Source organism: Diuraphis noxia, unplaced genomic scaffold (genome assembly GCF_037042655.1).
Source record: "Diuraphis noxia isolate RWA-SAM2 unplaced genomic scaffold, SU_Dnox_SAM2 contig0002, whole genome shotgun sequence".
Classification (NCBI taxonomy): domain Eukaryota; kingdom Metazoa; phylum Arthropoda; class Insecta; order Hemiptera; family Aphididae; genus Diuraphis; species Diuraphis noxia.
In genome coordinates, this window is record NW_028301712.1 from 37,952,929 (window position 1) to 37,972,507 (window position 19,579).

A 19,579-nucleotide genomic window follows, 5' to 3' on the forward strand; every position below is an offset into this window, starting at 1 on the left:
TTATTTAGAGTTTTAAATATTTGCATGTGTTACCATACAATAAATAAAAATATTTAAAACGTTAATAAGGTATGCAGAGTGCAGACGTGTTTACATAAGTGTAAGATAAAAATTAAGTATCAACAAACAAAATAAATCGTCTACTTCTATATCTAATACTATGTTATATTAATTTAAAAAATACAAAAATACGCCTCAATCTTTCTTCATGCGAATTCGCCAGTTTTTTTTTCGTTTATATTATATACAATTTTTTTTTGGTTTTTTTTGTTTTTTGGTAGTTTGGACAACAACGCGGTCCGCAAAACGACGTGCACCTATACACACCTATATATATATATATACATATCCGACGCGCATTGGTTTCATTATATATAAACGAGCCAATTAGCCGAATCCGGTTCTCTCCTACTATCCGCTCGATCCGTCTGTGCACAGAGCTCCGGTCCCCGCGAGTGTGTGCGTTGGAAACTAGTTTTTTTTGCCGCGCTCATGCATACGTGTATATGTTTAGTACATATATATATATCGTTTTTATGACTTTATTTATTTCGAAATTGGCCTCCGGTGCGGATTAGCCGTTTGTGTTTAGGGCCGTGATTTAACGCGTTTCTCAGCCGGCTCGATTGTGAGGCGTGCACGCATTTATAATGCCGCCGCTGCACTACCATCGGTGGCGGCGGCGGAGGGGAAATAAGTAATTATGTTTTCCGAAATTTTCGGCCGGATAAAACGGCATAGTTAAAACAAACTGGTTTTTTATACTCCTTCGTCTTTCCCTGCATGTATCTCCGATAGAGTAACAACCACTTTTTTCTTTCTTTTCTTATTCTTCTTTTTTTTTGGTAGGTTGCATTACGTATAGGTAACTAAAACGTATACCAGATAACTCTATACGTATATTGACGGCGTAATAATTTTCGGTCGGACCGCCTATTTTCCGCCCCACCGACAGCGGGAGTAGCACACATGCACACGTCGACATCGCGGGCAATGGCTAGTGGAAATTTATTACGAGTTAGAAAAATTATACGCTGATAGAAAAGAAAAAACTTGATCGGGTAGAAACAATGTAAAAGACTGCATCTGTTTGGCGGTTCGTTGCTTCGGGCACGAGGGATTTCGGAAACACGTGTACATAACTACTACTATCCAACAATAACGTACACGACACAGGGCTGGATAACGAATACAATATAGCTGAGGTGTCATAATTTCGATAAATTTTACTGCATTAAATTCTTATGGCAAATTGACGTCGGTGCGATATCTATACAATAAAAATGGAAGATCTATTGGTTAAAACGTTTTGAAATTAAAATCTATGCCTCAATAGTTATGTAATATGTATATACATATAATATATATATGTATTATGGGTATGTTATTTTTATTCAAGCGGGAGTCATGAAATCCCTAATCCTAAATTACTGATGAGTGATGACAATGTGATAGTACAGTTTTAGTCAAAAAATATAATGGTAGAAATGTATTATATGAAGAATAATGAATTAATATTTCGTTATATACCTATTAGAATAATTTTAACTTAACTGCCTATCACAGTCTTAATAGGTATTAATTTTGGTTAGTGGCTATGTTATAGTTTAAAATATGTAATTTATTCTGGAGGGGGTGAGGAAAAACATTCTTAGGGCTATATTATTTGGCTTGATCCGGCACTGGTACAACGTAATAATAATTGGTATTGTTATTATCATAATGTATGTGATGATATATTTGGACTGCAGTGGATAACATCCTCATTGCATTCAATTGGGTATCCATTTATAGTAATTGAAATTAATAAAGACTTGGCGGTGGCCCTGTGATTTGTCTTTTGTCCACCATCATAGAGCAATAATTAACGACAATTGGCGAAAAGGACAATATGTACGCACGCACCGCCGCTGTCGTATTATATAATATTAAACATTATATAAAATATTATGTGCGCGGGCCGAACAAAGTCATTATGAGCACATCTCAGGGACGAACGGGTTAATGGCCTCTCGCACGGGATCTCTAAATCATTAGGATATTGGATTATTTTTATGATAGTGTATGTCATTAACTGCACGTTGACTATCAGAATGTACATTGTATCTTAATTTATTGTGTTATAGTATAACCAAAATCAACAATATTATGCATTATGATTGAAATAGGCTCGCTAAATTGGAATTTTTTTTAAGCAGTTCACTTACTCTGATGAAAAATGTATAAAGAAATTAATAGTGTAATGTAAAATCACTTATCGCTTAGTATATCCGGTATTAAGTAAAAATATTAAAATGATACTAAAGTCATTGTGTTCACAAAACTATTGAGTATGGCTAAGTACGACAGTGGAACTTTGAACTCGACTCAATCAATTGTCAAAACTGCGAAACTAATTTAAAATGTATTAGCGCGATAACAACAAAAATTACAATTGATAACACAACAATGGCTAGGTACTTTTACGAAGGTCATGATTGAACGTTAAAAGCTCGCGTTAGATGCGGTGAACATTGGCACGTATAAAAAATAAAGGGAAGCTGTGACAATATTTGCGTGAAAAAAGAGATACGATACAATGGACCTTCCTGTGCAACGCACACAATACTTTATGTAGTATGTATACACAGCAATATATACCATCAGATTATCAGTAAAAAATACACCTCTGCAAATTCTTGACAAACAACGGACTTTAGGTTGGGATATAAAAAAAAATCTCAACAGAAAATAAGATTACATGTTATAACCGTTTGTAACGCAATCCTGCGAGTTATCGGGTATTTATATCGTACACAGTTTTTTTATCATCTTTAAATTATGTATAAGCGTTATTATTAATATATCGTATATCATATTTTATTCTATGCATGTTTAGTGGTGCACGTTATATATCATGTGTACAGTGTATACTGTATACGCGTTGCTTACCCGCAGCAACAGCCTGCAAACCGCCACACATGTGCCTAAAATAACATAAAAAATGATCCGGAGCGAAACTTGATCGAAAACGCAAAACCTCATAGAAATTAATATCGGTGAAAAATATTAATATTTTAAATCATTCTGAATATCCATAGAGTTAGTAACCTCAAAAACGCTTTTATTGTTTTTATTATTTAATCCATTTAATATTGATATTTTGTACATCACTATACACCTTTTGCTATAAATTAAACAATATTTCAGGCCAGTGTCTCAAGAGTTCCTATCATTATTAATATACGCACTTTCAATAATGACAAAAAATTAAAAATTCGTTTTTACGAAAAACGGACGTGCTGTACATTATAATATTCAGAAAACGTGAAACAAATATAAATATTACCACTATTATATTAACTCTGTAGGCTCATAGTTTGAAGACCTCTGGAGTTTATTACACACAATAATATAGACGTTCGATTTTCTAACAGAATAAACAGGGTAGGTAAGCATAATAATATGATCTGATCACTCATTTTTTACAAGCAAAAGCGACCACAGACGTAAAAAAAACATCGTCGAACAACTGTAATAAAATACACATTCCTCTTGCAGCTTCGCTCGGAATCTAAAACGTTAAAAAATTACCTCGCCGTAGCCGTAAACTCACGCGAAAATTGTCTAGCTAACCTACAGTATAACAACGATAATGATAATGATGATAATAATAATAATTGTCATCGTATCAGCGTTTCGTATGAGTAAAAAAAAAAAAAACAATAATAATAATAATATTATGTGCAATGAGCGGTGCGTGCAGATTATCGCCAGTTTTCCCAAGCCAAGTGAACGACTCGCGTACAAAAAAAAAACCTAACTACCAGAAGACGGATGTAAAAAATAACGTCGCGCAAATATCCGAGATCGATTTCGAACGCGTATTCGAAATATGCTTGCCGCGCAGTGCGATGTTGTTCAAACAAACGTTTTTTTTCCATATACTTTTTTCCCTTCACATATTATTATATTATTATATCGTCTTCCGTCTTACATATTATTATATACGACGATATATTATATTGTGTATTGTACTTGTACGTATTATTATTTTTTTTCTTTTACTTTTTACAACAAATACCATTACCGGTCCACCACCGGTCGCTTATAAGCTGCAGTGCAGTATGTGTGCGTGTGAGTACGCGGCAATACAACATTCCTCTCCCGTGTCTTCCCCGCAGAGGCGTGAATTCTTTTGAAAAACCTCTTTGCCATAATATGCACGCACACTGCACTCCGCGTAATGTAATCGCGTCATCCTTCTGTGTTCAAGACGGACGGAGGTGTGTGTGTGTGTATTAGTGGGGGAGGGGGTGGACGATTGGCATTACAAACCGCTATAACTACTCCGATATTTGCGTGTGTGTTTTTTATATGCGTATAATAATATAATAATAAAAAGTGTTATAAATGCGCGTGGAGTGAACAATATGGCTAGTCATCTATATACTTATGTAAATATTACTTTGTCCAACATTTCACCGAAATTCAGTGGCACGTACAAAGGGGAACGTGTGGGTGTCAGTTGACACCCATATAAAACGATGGGTGGTGAATACTGTGGTGATGGAAAAGGTGATCTAGATCGAAAAATAGTATACCTACTCGTCTTATTTAAACATCATTACGTCAATATGTATGCGGCGGGCAGTACATATACATTTTAAGTTAATATTGTGATTGCCGATTGGAGATGCAGGTAGTCTTGCATTTTTATAAAAAAAAACCAATTTAAAATTTCCTAAATATCAAGTTAATCGTCTATTTTTCTCTGTAATTCAGAAATAATATAGAAATCGATTTATTTAAAATATTTGAAAACAGCGAATAAGTGTGGACGATTGAAATAAAAAAGGGGAGTTCTAAACAATATGATAACTTTCATACATTTTAAGCCGTCAAAAAGGTCAAGACATAAATTATAATGTCGTCAATCGATATAATATAGAGTTCAAAATGTTTGGAAACGGTTTTTAGACAAATGTTAGGACTGTAGATAAACGATAATATTATGATATATAAGTAGTTAATGAAAATATATTAAATTCGCCTGTGTAAAAATTCCAAACTGCAGTCCAGTGCAGTTAATCGCAACTAGAGGTTTTTTATTTTTTCCGCCATTCTCAGCACAAAGGTTTAGCATTATAAAATATTATGCTATTACGCATGTGTGATGGGAACCATTTGCAATCCCGCCTTAGTCAGCGTTTTGCAGACACCTATATTTTTATCGCACCGCGGCGGTCGTTTTATCATCCCATATATATTATTTTCCATGGAGTCACAATCGTCCTCCGAGGACGGATCGGTCAAATTTCATTTGAAACAGATAAATTCGATGCTTTACACGGCGGGAAGATCGTTTATTCACACGTCTCGGATTTTATTTTCCCGCCGCCGGACAGACAGCCGCTCGAAACGAATTGCATTGCGTTTCCTGGACGACGTATATCGCGACGGCCATCGCATTAAACGTTTTACAGTATTATATACACTGTATATAATACTATGTATATATTATACAGTGTTGGTTTGTACCACGGCGTGACGTGTTTAGTGTTTACTGTTTTTTTTTTATTTTTTTTTTTTTTTTTTTGTCAACACCCTAAGGACACGCATAGATTTACAACGTCTCTGTCGTTATATATATATATAATATACAGGCGCTATTATTACTTATACGTGTTATTATGACCGCAATTCAAGTCATATAATATACGAACATAATATACATATATGTATTATAATAACTAATAAGTATAACTACCCTGCACACCTAAATATAATATAATAACGGAACTGAACCTGTATGCAATATTATTACATGTCCGCCTGTTACACTTGTCAAACGTTTGACGGCCGTCACGCCGAACGAAATCGGTAATTTACACGCGCGTGTGCGCTCATCGTCTGCTGTAGACGAATGCATAAAACACTTGACGTTTTTAACAATAATACAGTACCGCGAGTATATTATATACACCTGTGTACAAACTATGACTTACGAGTAAGTAAAACGTCGCTCTGAGAGTATAATATGTATTATTATTATACGGACCAGAATGCCACGATAAAAATATATAGAGATGAGGATATTATGACGTATTGTATATAGAAACTCACATGTAAACCAGTTTTCGGATCTCCGTGTCCTATATTATACTTATTTTTTTTTCGTAGAAAAATAAGAAAACGTAATAGTTATACGAGCACATAGGAGTTATACCTATAATATAATTTTCAAAGAATCAAAAACTCGTAAATCGTTGTTATAATTTCCTGATGGCTGCTGCAATAGAATTACTGAAATTGTAGAGCGGACGAAGTGTATAAGAGTAGGAAGTGAACGAGTAACTACTCATTTGGGGATGATGGGGGTGAGGTAGTAACATTCTAAATTATTATTACACCGAATTACGTTTGGTTGTCAAATAAATTAATATTACTACATGTTATCTACCACTGTTGTAATATAATATTTTGAAAGTCATTTCCAACCAACGTACTCTACCGGACTTTGATTGGCCACGCTATTACAATAATTTATTTGTTATACTGTACCTATAATAATATGTAATATATATAACACATTGTATTCACCGACGTTGCATCGTCTCTAGTCTTTAAGAGAAATAATGTCGCGATAAAGAGGAGAAAAAGGATCTCCTCCGTCAACGTTACAGTTGTCATCTGATCGAATGTATAATCGATGATTATTACGAAATCTAAGAGTTTCGTTTTGTTCGCGTACCTAATAGCATGTTTTTTTTTTCAAAAAATATTTTTATAGGATCAAAAATACTAATTACTAGATTTAAACTGAGTGTTGCGGTAAGTATAGATGACACTACATAGACTGCATGTTCGTTGTGAAAAAATTATCTGATGAGTCATGATTCAAATACTTAATAGGCAATCAGTCGTTATACTCCAGTATATATAGAGCTTGAAATAGATTCACAATTTTAAATATGACACATTGGAATGTATTATTGATATTTATTTGTTCAAAGTACTTTAGACGTTTCCAGATACAGATCTGTGTAATTATTCTACTCCACATGTGTGAGCGGTGTGACTGAATTGGCAGATAGAGAATAGACATGAACAAGTTTTATCGATCGTCAATCGAATATAGCTGGTATCTTCAATACTCCAAATAACGCAAGCTACACGTTTATGTATACAAAATAATAGAATGTATAGATAACCGTAGTACTTTACTCGTTTCAGTCAATTCCATATCCATTAATATAATATTATTACCTACAGTATTATTTTTTTTTTTTTTTTAAACGATTTTAATATAATATGATGATATTATTTTTAAAGTTAGTGAATGAACCGAAATTTAAAAAACCTCGATAATATACCTATGTCGACAATGAGGTATAAATCATGCATGACCTTTTTTGGGGGAGTTGGCAAGTTTTTAGAGTGCCTTGACCCACACAATATATAATAATATATTACAATAGTGAATACACAATGTTCTCGTTCGGCTCGTTACAATGATAATATAAATAATAGCATAATATATTGTTGTTAAATACCTGTGCGGTATCGGCTGGTGAAACGCGCCCATACCGGACGTTGACGGGCTCGACGTGGCGGGCGGTATGAGGCTGGGGTTCCATATGCACGATCCTCTGGCGTCCGGGGGCGGTGGCGGGGCCGCGGCGGCCGACAGCGGGAACTGCAAGGACAGCCCGACGGAGTAATCGAACGGATTCGGGTACAGCATGCTGGTCTCCTTGTCAGGCATACCGGAGGACACCGCCGCGGCGATGGTGCTGCGGGCGGATGCGATTTGGAACCGAACGGCTAAACGCCGCTGACCGTACGACGGCCATACACACGATACACCTGTGCAGCAGCAGCGGACGGGATGAATGTGTCCGCACCGTCGTCGTGGTCGTCGTCACCCGTGCGATACTGCGCCCTATTCTATAGCCAGGTATACTGCTGATATGATACCTGCGGAGAGACACAGAAAAAGAAATTTGAAAATATGCGTTTCGTGGAGAGGCGTAGTTATGTTCGGGGTATATAAAACGTGTCGGGGTCGCGTTATTATATTATTATATATTTTTTTTCACCGGACTCTGCAGTACAGCTGGCACAATGCGCATCCATCGAGTCCCGTCGCGGGGGTGGACGCTATACAATATACAATATATAGATGTTATGGTCTTTTATAAATACGTACCAGCTCACTAAATTACATATAGATAATATATATATATATATAAATATATAATATTATAGTACCTATAACACGTCTTACACTCATATAATATATTATAATATACGATATAATGTATTTGGATATTATAAAATTTATATAGAGTTAGGTGGGTAGGCTGCAGTTATATTATACAAGTAGAGGTAGGACGTACCTTTAGGTATGTCGTGGTTGTAAAATAGGACGTATAATATAATAATAATATGAAATGTATGCTGTACATGCGTGTGGAACTAATATAATAATATTATGCTACTAATAAAGTCATTGCCGCCGCCGCCGAAAACGTAAATGTAATTAAGGCGCCATGTGCGCGCGCGATCGATTGTGGTGAATTCCTATCGCTGGTCGTTTCTTTATTTTTTCATCTCAGTCGGAGCCATCTTCGATTTTTTTTTTTATTATTATTATTTATTCGAATCCGAACAATACAACGCGTCGTCTGCGTCGGTATCTATCTGTTGTAACACACACACATACACATATTATACTATTGGTCCGGATGCGCGTTTGTATTAGTTATATTATTATTATTATTATTATGCAGGTATACACTACCCGGCGCGCAAGTTTTCTTTTGTTTCTTTGGCATAGTTGAAATTTGACTGCTGGCAACAACAATAATAATAATATATCTCGCGCCTATATCTGTGTCTCTATCAAACGCGCACACACTCTACGGTCCATCTCTCGGCGCGTATATCGTACATAATCTCGTATTATGTAGACTCGTCGTCGGATAGGTTGGATATTATAATCCGCCTATAATTTGATGCCTAGGCGTATGATTACACGGTGGGTGTTTTTCGTTTGTGAGATAGGTAGGCACTATATACCTATATGTGCGTGTATATTACGATGTTATGATATACCTCAATCTGCTGCGGCGGCGGACTCTCTCCTTCGGGGCTGGTCGACGGAAAATAGACGATGATCGCGCGACGACGATGATGACTTTATCAGCGGTGAGAGGATGAGCAGTCGTGTTGTATTTAAGTACGCGTTTGTGTGTGTGTGTATGCGCGCGCGCGCAAGGCAGTTCGTTGCACCGCCGCTGTTGTTGTTGCGTAGTAATATATATACACACAGACTCACGCACGCACGCCGAGTGGAGAAGTACAAGTTAATAAAGACATTAGCGCATGGCCGTTGTTATGTGCATGTGTGTGTGTGTGTGTGTGTGTGTGTGTGTGGGTGTGTGTATGTGTGTGTGTGTGTATGTTGGTTAGTACGCGCGCACGTTAGGGTTAGACCTTGAACATCCTCCATCGACGCAGCCTCCACGAATTCTTTTACGTCGTCTTACTCACGTTTCCTCTATATTATATAGGTACGTATCGTATATACCTATACCTACATTCGTTTTTTTATTGTTTACTACCCCATTTTTTATTCCTTATTAACGGATCGGGTCGGTTTTTGTATTTTTATTATATTATTAGGATCGGTATGTATCACACTTTACGATGTAATATATTATTATAACGTGTACCGCGTAGCCAGGCGTGATGCACGTCACACTGCAGCGCGGAATCAAAAAATAGATAAATACGATGTAACCGTCGAACGTCGAAGGGATGGTTACAATATTTTTTTTTTCTATAACAGTAAACGGTGGGAACTTAAAATACCATCGATGATCGTAAGACACGCGTTTTTTATAACGACATTATTTTGAGTTTTAAAATTTAAGATCTTCTCCGCCTACTAATATATTTATACGATAAATTTGTATGGACGCACATCACCCACGCAATTCATACAATGTCATCATAAAGGATATATTTACAACTATATAATACTGTATGCGATTCGTAAGCATGTATAACGCCTGGTTTTTTGTTTTTGGAACAATTAAGCCAATATTATGATGTGTTGTACTCGTATAAAATATTCGTATTACAGACAATAGCCTCGTAGGATTCCAACAAATTATTTCACTGAACTTGCGTAGTTTACATTGTTGAAATATTAATTGTATCCGCAGAAAAATTTTAATAAATTAAATTAAAAACATTTTTATATTAATCCTGTCTACGGAACGCATCGCAAGTTTACAATTAGTGCGAACAAAATCCTGAGTTTTTTATTTTTTGCGTTCGTGCGTCCGATAGGATAAACGTTTGTCATCGTCGACCTTAACCCTCATCGGAGTAAATAATACATACGGTGCCCGCCACTGTTGTTTATAAAAATAATGACGGTTTTTTCTTCTATTTATTTTAATATTATGCTGCAGTGATAACTGATAGGTGTTTCGCAGTCAACAACTCGCCGATAACGATGATCGTCTCAATTAGTCAATTAGCCACAATATACATGATATATTATGTATAGGTATAGGCGTATAGCGTGTATTAATATTATTATATAAACACGTTGAGTATACAAATGTAGGTATATAGTAATTATGGTTAATATAAATTATCATACATAATTATTATAATATTATCGTATGGAAACGGTTGAATCGAATCGACGTGCGTGTTTGGCGGCGCACTTTTACGAGGATTTTCTGTACAAGACGTATACAACGGTAGTGTTGTTTAACAATTTGATCTAGAGTCTAGACGATCTAGTCGGCTGTGTCGGCGACGGTGGTTAACCGTGCGTTAACAGTTTTAACGTTCGTTATTACAAATTATCTATATATTATAAAAATTTTAATATTGTAATTTATAATATTATTATATGCATATAGAGTACATAAACTGGTACAGGCGTATATTATTATATCGTCGTCACAACTCGCAGAATTTAGTATTATTTACAATGTTTATATGGAGTGCGCCATGTATTATAGGTACATGTTAATATACATAGTTACAATGTATGTATTATTATGATATAATACGTGTTATTTATGTCTTCAATGGTGTTGAACTATATAATAATATGCGATGAAATGATGATGAAAATTGCGATTGTGGAAACCGCACGGGCTATTATATTATAGTAATTATACGAATTATCATCGATTCGCAACTAATAGTATATTATAAAAATTATATTATCCACCTAGTTGTAAGATTTTATAATTAAAAGCAATGGTGATATTCTTTCATATTATGCAAATGTGATGGAAATAATAATACATATAATGAGTGGGTATATACCTACTTGGTAGTGTGTAATGTTATTATAATTTAACATATTATTATTATTATGTTTATCGTAAAACGGACATTATTCGGGCATAAGAAAACGCATGATATCGCGTTATTACTATATTGTCATTCTATCGAGAAAATATGTGTATTCTTCTACAATAATCAAAACACCATGAGTATGAGTGCAGTGCGACTAAAAACTATACAATCGTAACGCATTAAAATAATAATAATATCTTGTCCATAACGTTGTGCGCTCCGTATATTTTCCCGTCGATATAATATTTAAATGTCTGAAGAGAGATACGACGATATTATTATAAATTATGATAATAATATTCAAATCCGAGAGTGTTTTCCAGTCCGTCGGGCGTACCTCAATCTACATATTACACCATTGCCATCAGTGAGTTGTACTACGTCAATAATCAATATTCGAAGTTGATTGGTGTAAACTAAGTACTGTAGTATAACAGCTCGTCGGATAGACAAAGGAAAACTATGGAATTTAACTGTTCGGCGTTAATTGTTACGTATTTATATGTAAGCCGCGTTCGGAGTATCTATAATGGGAATTGAATAATATAATATATAATTTTATTCTGTAGAATATTATTATATTACTATATAATAACATGTACGAGATCGATACAAAAAAGAAAAAAAACAAAACAGTGAACCTTGACTTGCCACAGGAGCGTATTTCTTTTCGTTGGGATGACTAAATAGTCGATACGACTATATTATAAATTATAATGTGGCCATTAAAAATCTGTTAAATACTGGGCAATAGCGGTGTTTGTTGTTTCTGTAAACAACTATGTTAATCCCGTTCTGGGTCCTAATCTCTTGTAAGCTAAAAAGGTTCGACCAGTTAAGAAGCTACATATTACAATACATCGTTTAATATATTTTTATAATTCACTTTTATTTGAGGTTTACAGGATTTAGTGGATTTACGCTCGACTTGTATCGGGTGGCGTCGTGTTATATATTTTATGTATGTAATGCCTGACATTTTGTATCTATTTATCTTATGGAGTCAGAAGATTTAATTTGATCGATTCTTATTTATTTCCTGTCTATTTTTTCACTAGGCAGTAACTTTTTATGAATACCTATGATGTAATTTTTATATATTCCGTGTATTTAACATGTAAAGCTTTAAAAATTGAAATCTAATTCTTTGGTACTTAATATTTTTTTGGCTACTTACTGCCTACATAAGCATAATATCTATTCTACTACCTATATAGTACCATGATATACAGTAAATTTAATTTATTTTACCTTTGTTAGTACCTAATACGTACCTATACATATTTAATGTATTATAATATATTAAATATTAATGCTAATAAAAACAATACATTATAATATATAAAATTGATTGCAAATTAATGCAAGATACAATAGACGATAGATGATCACAATTGATGATAACTGATGTGCAAAACTATATAGTGACACTCCCGAGAAAAAGGGTAATGTTACTTACATTTAAATGTCAAAACACAAAATCTAATCCTTTAAATTCGAGATAAGAAGTAAGAAATATTTATATGCCTACCTTTTATGATTTCAATGCATTTCCGTATATTATTATGCTTCATATCCAATGAAAAAGATGATCATGAAAGTTAAGGATTATGGTTGTATAAAGGAATAAAATACCATATAAGAAGTATATTAAGGGTAAAATATATCATTGTATTTAGGCCATGACAGAACACAAAGATCCAACCCCTCTAACCTATTACAGGTAAAATATTATTCTGGACAAAAGAAAAGGAAATAATAATAATGGTATATAATAAAAACATTTTCTTTTTCAGACAATTCAAAATCAGAAGTGCCAATTTGTATTTATTTATGCTATATGTGTATGTGGACTAGAACATTGTTATACTGAATGCTGAGGAGTTTTGGGTAGCATTGCAGGTAGTGCATTGGTGTGTGCAAAAGAGTTCATAATCATTAAAAATCTGATAAATATTTTTCAACTGTCGTTAAAAGAACAAAATCACACGTACATGACTTTTTTATACTTCGAAAAATCCACTTATTCACCAAAATGTGGTTGTATTGAACATTCTTTAAATGAGGAAATTTAATATTAAAATAAAAAAATAAGCGGCTCTAATATAAACTAGTATAGTGTTTCGGACGTCGTTCTGTGAAAATGACGAATGGGCGATATTTGAGTAAGCCGATGCGGTCAATAAATTTATACAAGTCGGCTAAAAACAAAATAATCACGAATATAATATCGATATGGATGATCATAAAGACAAAATAATATATTTTAATTCTAATTTCCGATGATCTAAACAGGCAATATTTAACGGCTGATTCAAAGAATCGGCGAAAATCATTATTAATTTGTAATGTTAAACCCGCGAATTTAAACGGATGTATATAATATACTTTATGATACGTATACAAATTATAGGTCTTGAGACGTGTCTATGCTTGGTTAGAAAAAAACAGTAGGACTTATTAAAAACGCTGTTTAATGAAAATATAAAAATTTATGTACCTTCCTATATCGTCTTTATTTGTAATTTTTTTTTTTTATTATTAAGGACTTTCAGTATGAAACTATTATAGTTCAACAATTACAAATAAATCTATAAATTTAAAAGTTTAATATTGGAACATTGATGAATCTAATGTTATTGTTTACATATTATTTATATAATTGTACAATTATTGAAACGTGTGGTTTTAATTTTTGAGTTACAATATGTTTAAAAGTTCATATACTAACTGAATTTTTTTGACACGTTTTCAAAAATGAAGATTAGGATAGGGCTATGTCAAATAAAACGCACACGCAACATATATTGGTGTCAACTAGGAATGATCGGGTGAGAAAGGTTTAGTCCCTTGGTTTATAATATTATTCAGTGTATGTCTATTTGCGGTGAAAACAGAGAAGATTTCATTTTAAAATACGTCAAAATATATAAATATTTAAAAAATGAAATTGCATTATGTTGGATTTTGATGTTGACGTCGTATATCTACGTGAGATTGTCAATGTGAACGTTGAAAATTATAATAACTGTCGTCTAGAGACATGCTACTATAATTATTATAGAAGGTGCTTATATTTATTGAAACTACTGCAGAATATGACCGTAAATTAATGGTTAATTGCATGTTATTGTTTTCAACCATACAACAAAAATAGTGACTTTACTTTTTGATAATTTTAATAAAACATACCAACCGTTTCAATGGCTGAAGGTGATCTATAAAATTTTAAATGTATCATTCAACATTCAACACAAATATATTAGATATAAAATTAATAATCATTTTTTCCCACTTTGTATTTGAATTTTAATTAGATAAGTTTATAATTATAAATAAAACTACTAATGTTTTAACAAGAAATATAAATTATAGTTAGGTAAGGAATATGAGATGTTAACACAAATATAATTACATTCTGATTTCATAGGTTTTAAACTAAAATAAAATGAATTACTTATATATAAATCCATTACCTATAATTGTTTTCCTATAAAACATTATATAATAGTACGTTACTAATTAATTGATTTTTAAATTTAGGCGTTACGTTATAATAAAAACCACATTTTATTATATAGATTTACGTTGATTAATGAAATAGTGCGTGTGCAACAGATTATAATATAATTTATTCTACTATATAATGTAAATCGTCTGAAATATCGATATGTTCATTATAACATAAACTATAGTTTTAATATTTCTTATAACATGGTAAAACCATTAGATCATATCCATTAATCAATAATGTTTTTTAAGAGTAAGTTGCATGTAAATTATATGTTTGACATGTTTGTTAATATTTTTAATCGATCGAAAACATCATGTGGTCAAATAAGCATTAATAAACAATTGAGACATGTAGGTAGATTAGATATCAATATGATGTAGCCTGTAGTAAACGTTCTCGTTTAAGCGCAAAAAAACATATCGAAAAAACTTATAATAAGTAGGATTTATTATACTACAGTAATAGCTTTTATTTTTGATTTAATACTTCAATAAAGTTAGACGCCGAAAAATAAAATTGGATATATCGGCAAAGACATTTAATACCAAATAAAAAATAGAAGATTTAAACCCAATCAAAATAGACTAACCAACAATGTTTCCCTCAATGAAATAATCTATAAGTTTATAAAAAAAAACAAAAAATAATAGTTTCTACAAACGATTAAATATTATAACTCCAATAACAATCTGTAGAAATATATAATTCAGTTTGAATAAAATGTATGCCAAATTCACAAATAATTTTCTGTACCTACACCTAATTCAAAATATTATTCTTTATCAATGGTGTTTTTTGTATTGTAATACGTAGTTTTCGTCCCATAAATTTTAAATTGTATACCGATTACTGATGAATAAGTTTGAAACATTTTTTCATATTTTAATTTTTTTGATTTTTGAAGTAAAGTTGTTTTGCCCTTTTAAATGTTTTTTTTTTTTATTTATTAAAACAATTTACATAATTTTTAACAGTTTCCAAACATTTCAAGAATTCGTTTTCATTTTGCACAGGATAGTTAATTATTATTACCTACCCTACCTATATAAACGAATTAAAAAGTTTTAAAATTTGCAAGTATCTGCCTAAATACTTAAACACAATAAGTTTTATTTTTAACCAAATTTGAACATAATATTTTATTTTCAATAGCTAAAAATTATTTTATTCTCAAAATGTTGATTAAAAGGAAATTTTAAAAATGTTAAATGCTTACCTTTTAATGAAATATTGAGGCGCATACTAAACTAATTTTTTTGTTTTGACTTTAAGTGCATTTATGATTTTTTTATGTTTTAATTTGTGCATTAAACTCACAGCCGTAAGATGATTAAAAAGTTGAAAATGATTTTATGTTAAAATTTGTAAAAATAAAAATATCAACAGTCATCATTTGCTCACTAAAATTATGCTTTTATAAACTCAACAATTTCGAATACTCTACCGATCGCTATAATATTATATAATTGTAAAGTTTTAATGATAAATGATCTATACTAAATATTTTTGGTAATGCAAAAGGCGATGTTTTAAAATTTGATATTGTACAGATTCGTTTAGTTCAGCTGATGACAAACTAATATTAACTAAAACATTGCCTAAATCATTTGACCACCCTTGGAAATCAATATATGGTGAGTCACATTGGTGACGGATAAAGATTATATACATATAATATAATATATTATTATTACATTTTATTATCATATTTGAACGCTCAGACATACATAATGTATAATATTATATGAAAAATCGCTATTTGATGATCTGCATCAAATTACGATTACGCATTCATATAGTGCGTTAAATTATAATAATATAATTTAAAATAGAATTATGAATAAATTATTGTTTGAAGGTTCTCACCGATTATTCCAAAGGCAATGTGTATATAGAATTCAATCCATACAGGGTGAAAAATAAATTTCTGTCGATGATAAAATCACTGATCCGAGGAATACAATTTTAAACACGGGCTCGTTAATAACATAAAATAAATATTATCACATTATTATACAGCGCACTTGTTCACAATTATCGTAGTTATAGGCACTTGAGACTCAATCGCAGGCGCACTCGTTTGCAGACAACACAAAATATAATATTTTCGGAACAAAAATAATTCACTGAGCAAAAAACGAAAAATAAAATTTTTTAAAACAGTAACACACCTGCTAGAGAAACGCGAAAAAAAATTATGCAGTTGTCGAATCCTTTTGGACGCCGTGAAACGTCACATGGGATCGTATTAAGATTTACAATAATAATTAAGAGATAAAAATTTCAATAATAATTATTATAATTATCAAATATGATATGGTCGGCGGTGGACCTACAATATATTATAACTACGAAGAGATAATATAGACGGACACGCACACGAAAACGGAAATAGCACAATCACACACACACACTCGCGTACCGTAACGATCATCAGCCGAGATCCGAGTGCAGTCTCGACCGCCGCCGAACATCTCGGCAACACGAGCGCCGCCGCGGCCACTCCTCCTCCGAAACGGGATGACTATAGGAGCGCACGTTGCCCGATGCCGCCGCCGGTTGACAGCTACATAACGACTCATTTAACTCTCGGCTCTCTGATAGAACGTCGACGGGTCGCCCATTATAATAGTATAGTATAAAACGAGCGTTGTTGTTGTTGTACTATAAACGCCATCACAACATGATATTGTATTAATATTATAAGTAGCGATTTTACGCAATCATGTACAATTTTTTTCTTTATTGAATAATGCTGCTGTTGTTCAAAATTTGATTTTTTAAATTTTTAAATGTATACCTACCAATACCAAAGTACCAAAATAAAGTATATTTTATAATTCTTTAAATATTTTTACTACTTGGAGAGAAATCAGTCTTTATCTATTGACATATATAATATGTACAGAATTTAAATAGTAAATCATATAACTATACCTAGGTATAATATTTGCAATTGTGTTCATAAATATTCTATTAAAAAAAATATATATATATATATTTGTAAACATTTATATATGCTATATTTCTACTAATTATAAAAGTAATATTATCTGTAACCAGTGGCAAAAAATATTTGATTTTCGTGATTCAAAACTCAATGCATAATTATGTGAGTCATCTCATAGGGACTGAAAAATAAAGCTATTTACATCTCAAAAGTCTTAAAGAATCTATTTCTATAACCTTTATTGTATACTGTCCGTCAATATTTGAGTATTTAGAGGACAAGTAAAGAATAATAACTTAATAAAACCGTTTTTCAATATTCATTCTTATTTATATGGATAACATTTTAGGTATAGTATTATATATTAAATTATATTATCTTGTTTGATATTATAATTAATTTGATTTCGGCCTGACCGCCCGACGTGCTTAACAAAATAAAATAAAATGATTATTCAAAATAGATACATTTATGTTATTATCGCCATTATTATTTATTGTTATTTTCTTCATTATGTCTCAGCTTAAGGCTAGATAACAACTTTTCATGCAGTTAAAAAAAAAATACGCAGATAGAATTTTTTTATTGCTCGTATTTGGATTTGTTTTTACTTCGAAAATATTATGGTAAGTATATATACGTAAGTATTAAATTCTTAAACTATACATCATATTCCTGTAATTTTGATGGTCAGTGGTAGGTACATAACATAACATAAAATTAGTCTGTATAAAATATATTGTTATAATAATATTGCTTGAATCATATAGTATTGAGCAAACAATTTTGTACATTTGATATACATTATACATCGTATATAAAGAGAATACTTCAATGTATGTTCTAAGATTATTGAATATTTACAAACCAAAAACTAATATTTTTTTAGTTTATAAAATTTTTAACTACGTACATTGGAATTGAAAATTGAATTAATCATTACATATTATTTACTAAATATACTACGCACTAAGAAATTGAAAATTAGGAAATAGGTCTGAAAAAATACTAGATACGCACTAACTTTTGATATTTATTGTATGTTGGTGAATGACGAAATATTAATGTTTATTGCTAACTAACTTATAGAAATATATCAAATATCAATTTAAAAAAAAAAAAATGCAAATATGACTAAGTTGGCTTTAGCCCTGTTATAATCATAATAAATATCGTCATCCGAACGCGCGCTGATTCCACATCACTGGGATTTCATATTTTACTTAATTTGATTATAACCTGCATATTTTTAAATATAAATTATTAGGTTTTATAAACGCAATAACTTAGTTTAAATGTTTGAACATTATAACATATTATATAATAAATTAAAATGTGATAGTAGGTATTTCACTAATATAACTTATTGAAATGTTATATAGTATAAGCTTCAATGGAATATTCTATAGAAATTTACATAATTTAACAACCTCTACACCATATTTATACGAATATAAAAATAGTGTAGCGACCATAGTATGTGTACACTTTTTATTAGGTATTTCATTTTTAAAACGAATAGTGGCGTTATAACTGTGTCGCACAAATAGAATATTTCAATTTAAAAAAAATATTTGTTCGAAAGCCAAAAACACTTAGACCTCAAATTTATGATTACATATTATTTAACCTGAACTATCGCAATCAAAACGTATAAAACGCGACGTTTTTGCAACGATACGCTTGTTGATTGTGAAAACACTACGATGACACCAGCTAGGTTCGCTCGATTTAAGACC

General features: G+C 31.8%; 1 protein-coding gene across 1 annotated transcript in view; it reads right to left on the reverse strand.

Annotated features, from left to right (window-relative positions):
• ci (transcriptional activator cubitus interruptus) overlaps positions 1–17,346 on the reverse strand; it is a 37,211-nt gene extending 19,865 nt beyond the window's left edge. The window contains exons 1-2 of the mRNA XM_015510065.2: positions 16,757–17,346; positions 7,536–7,959 (exon numbers count right to left, since the gene is read on the reverse strand). Of these exons, the coding sequence (XP_015365551.2) occupies positions 7,536–7,747 (212 nt within the window). The 5' untranslated portion in view covers positions 7,748–7,959; positions 16,757–17,346. The remainder of the gene's footprint in view (positions 1–7,535; positions 7,960–16,756) is intronic.
• Between the last annotated feature and the right edge of the window lie 2,233 nt (positions 17,347–19,579).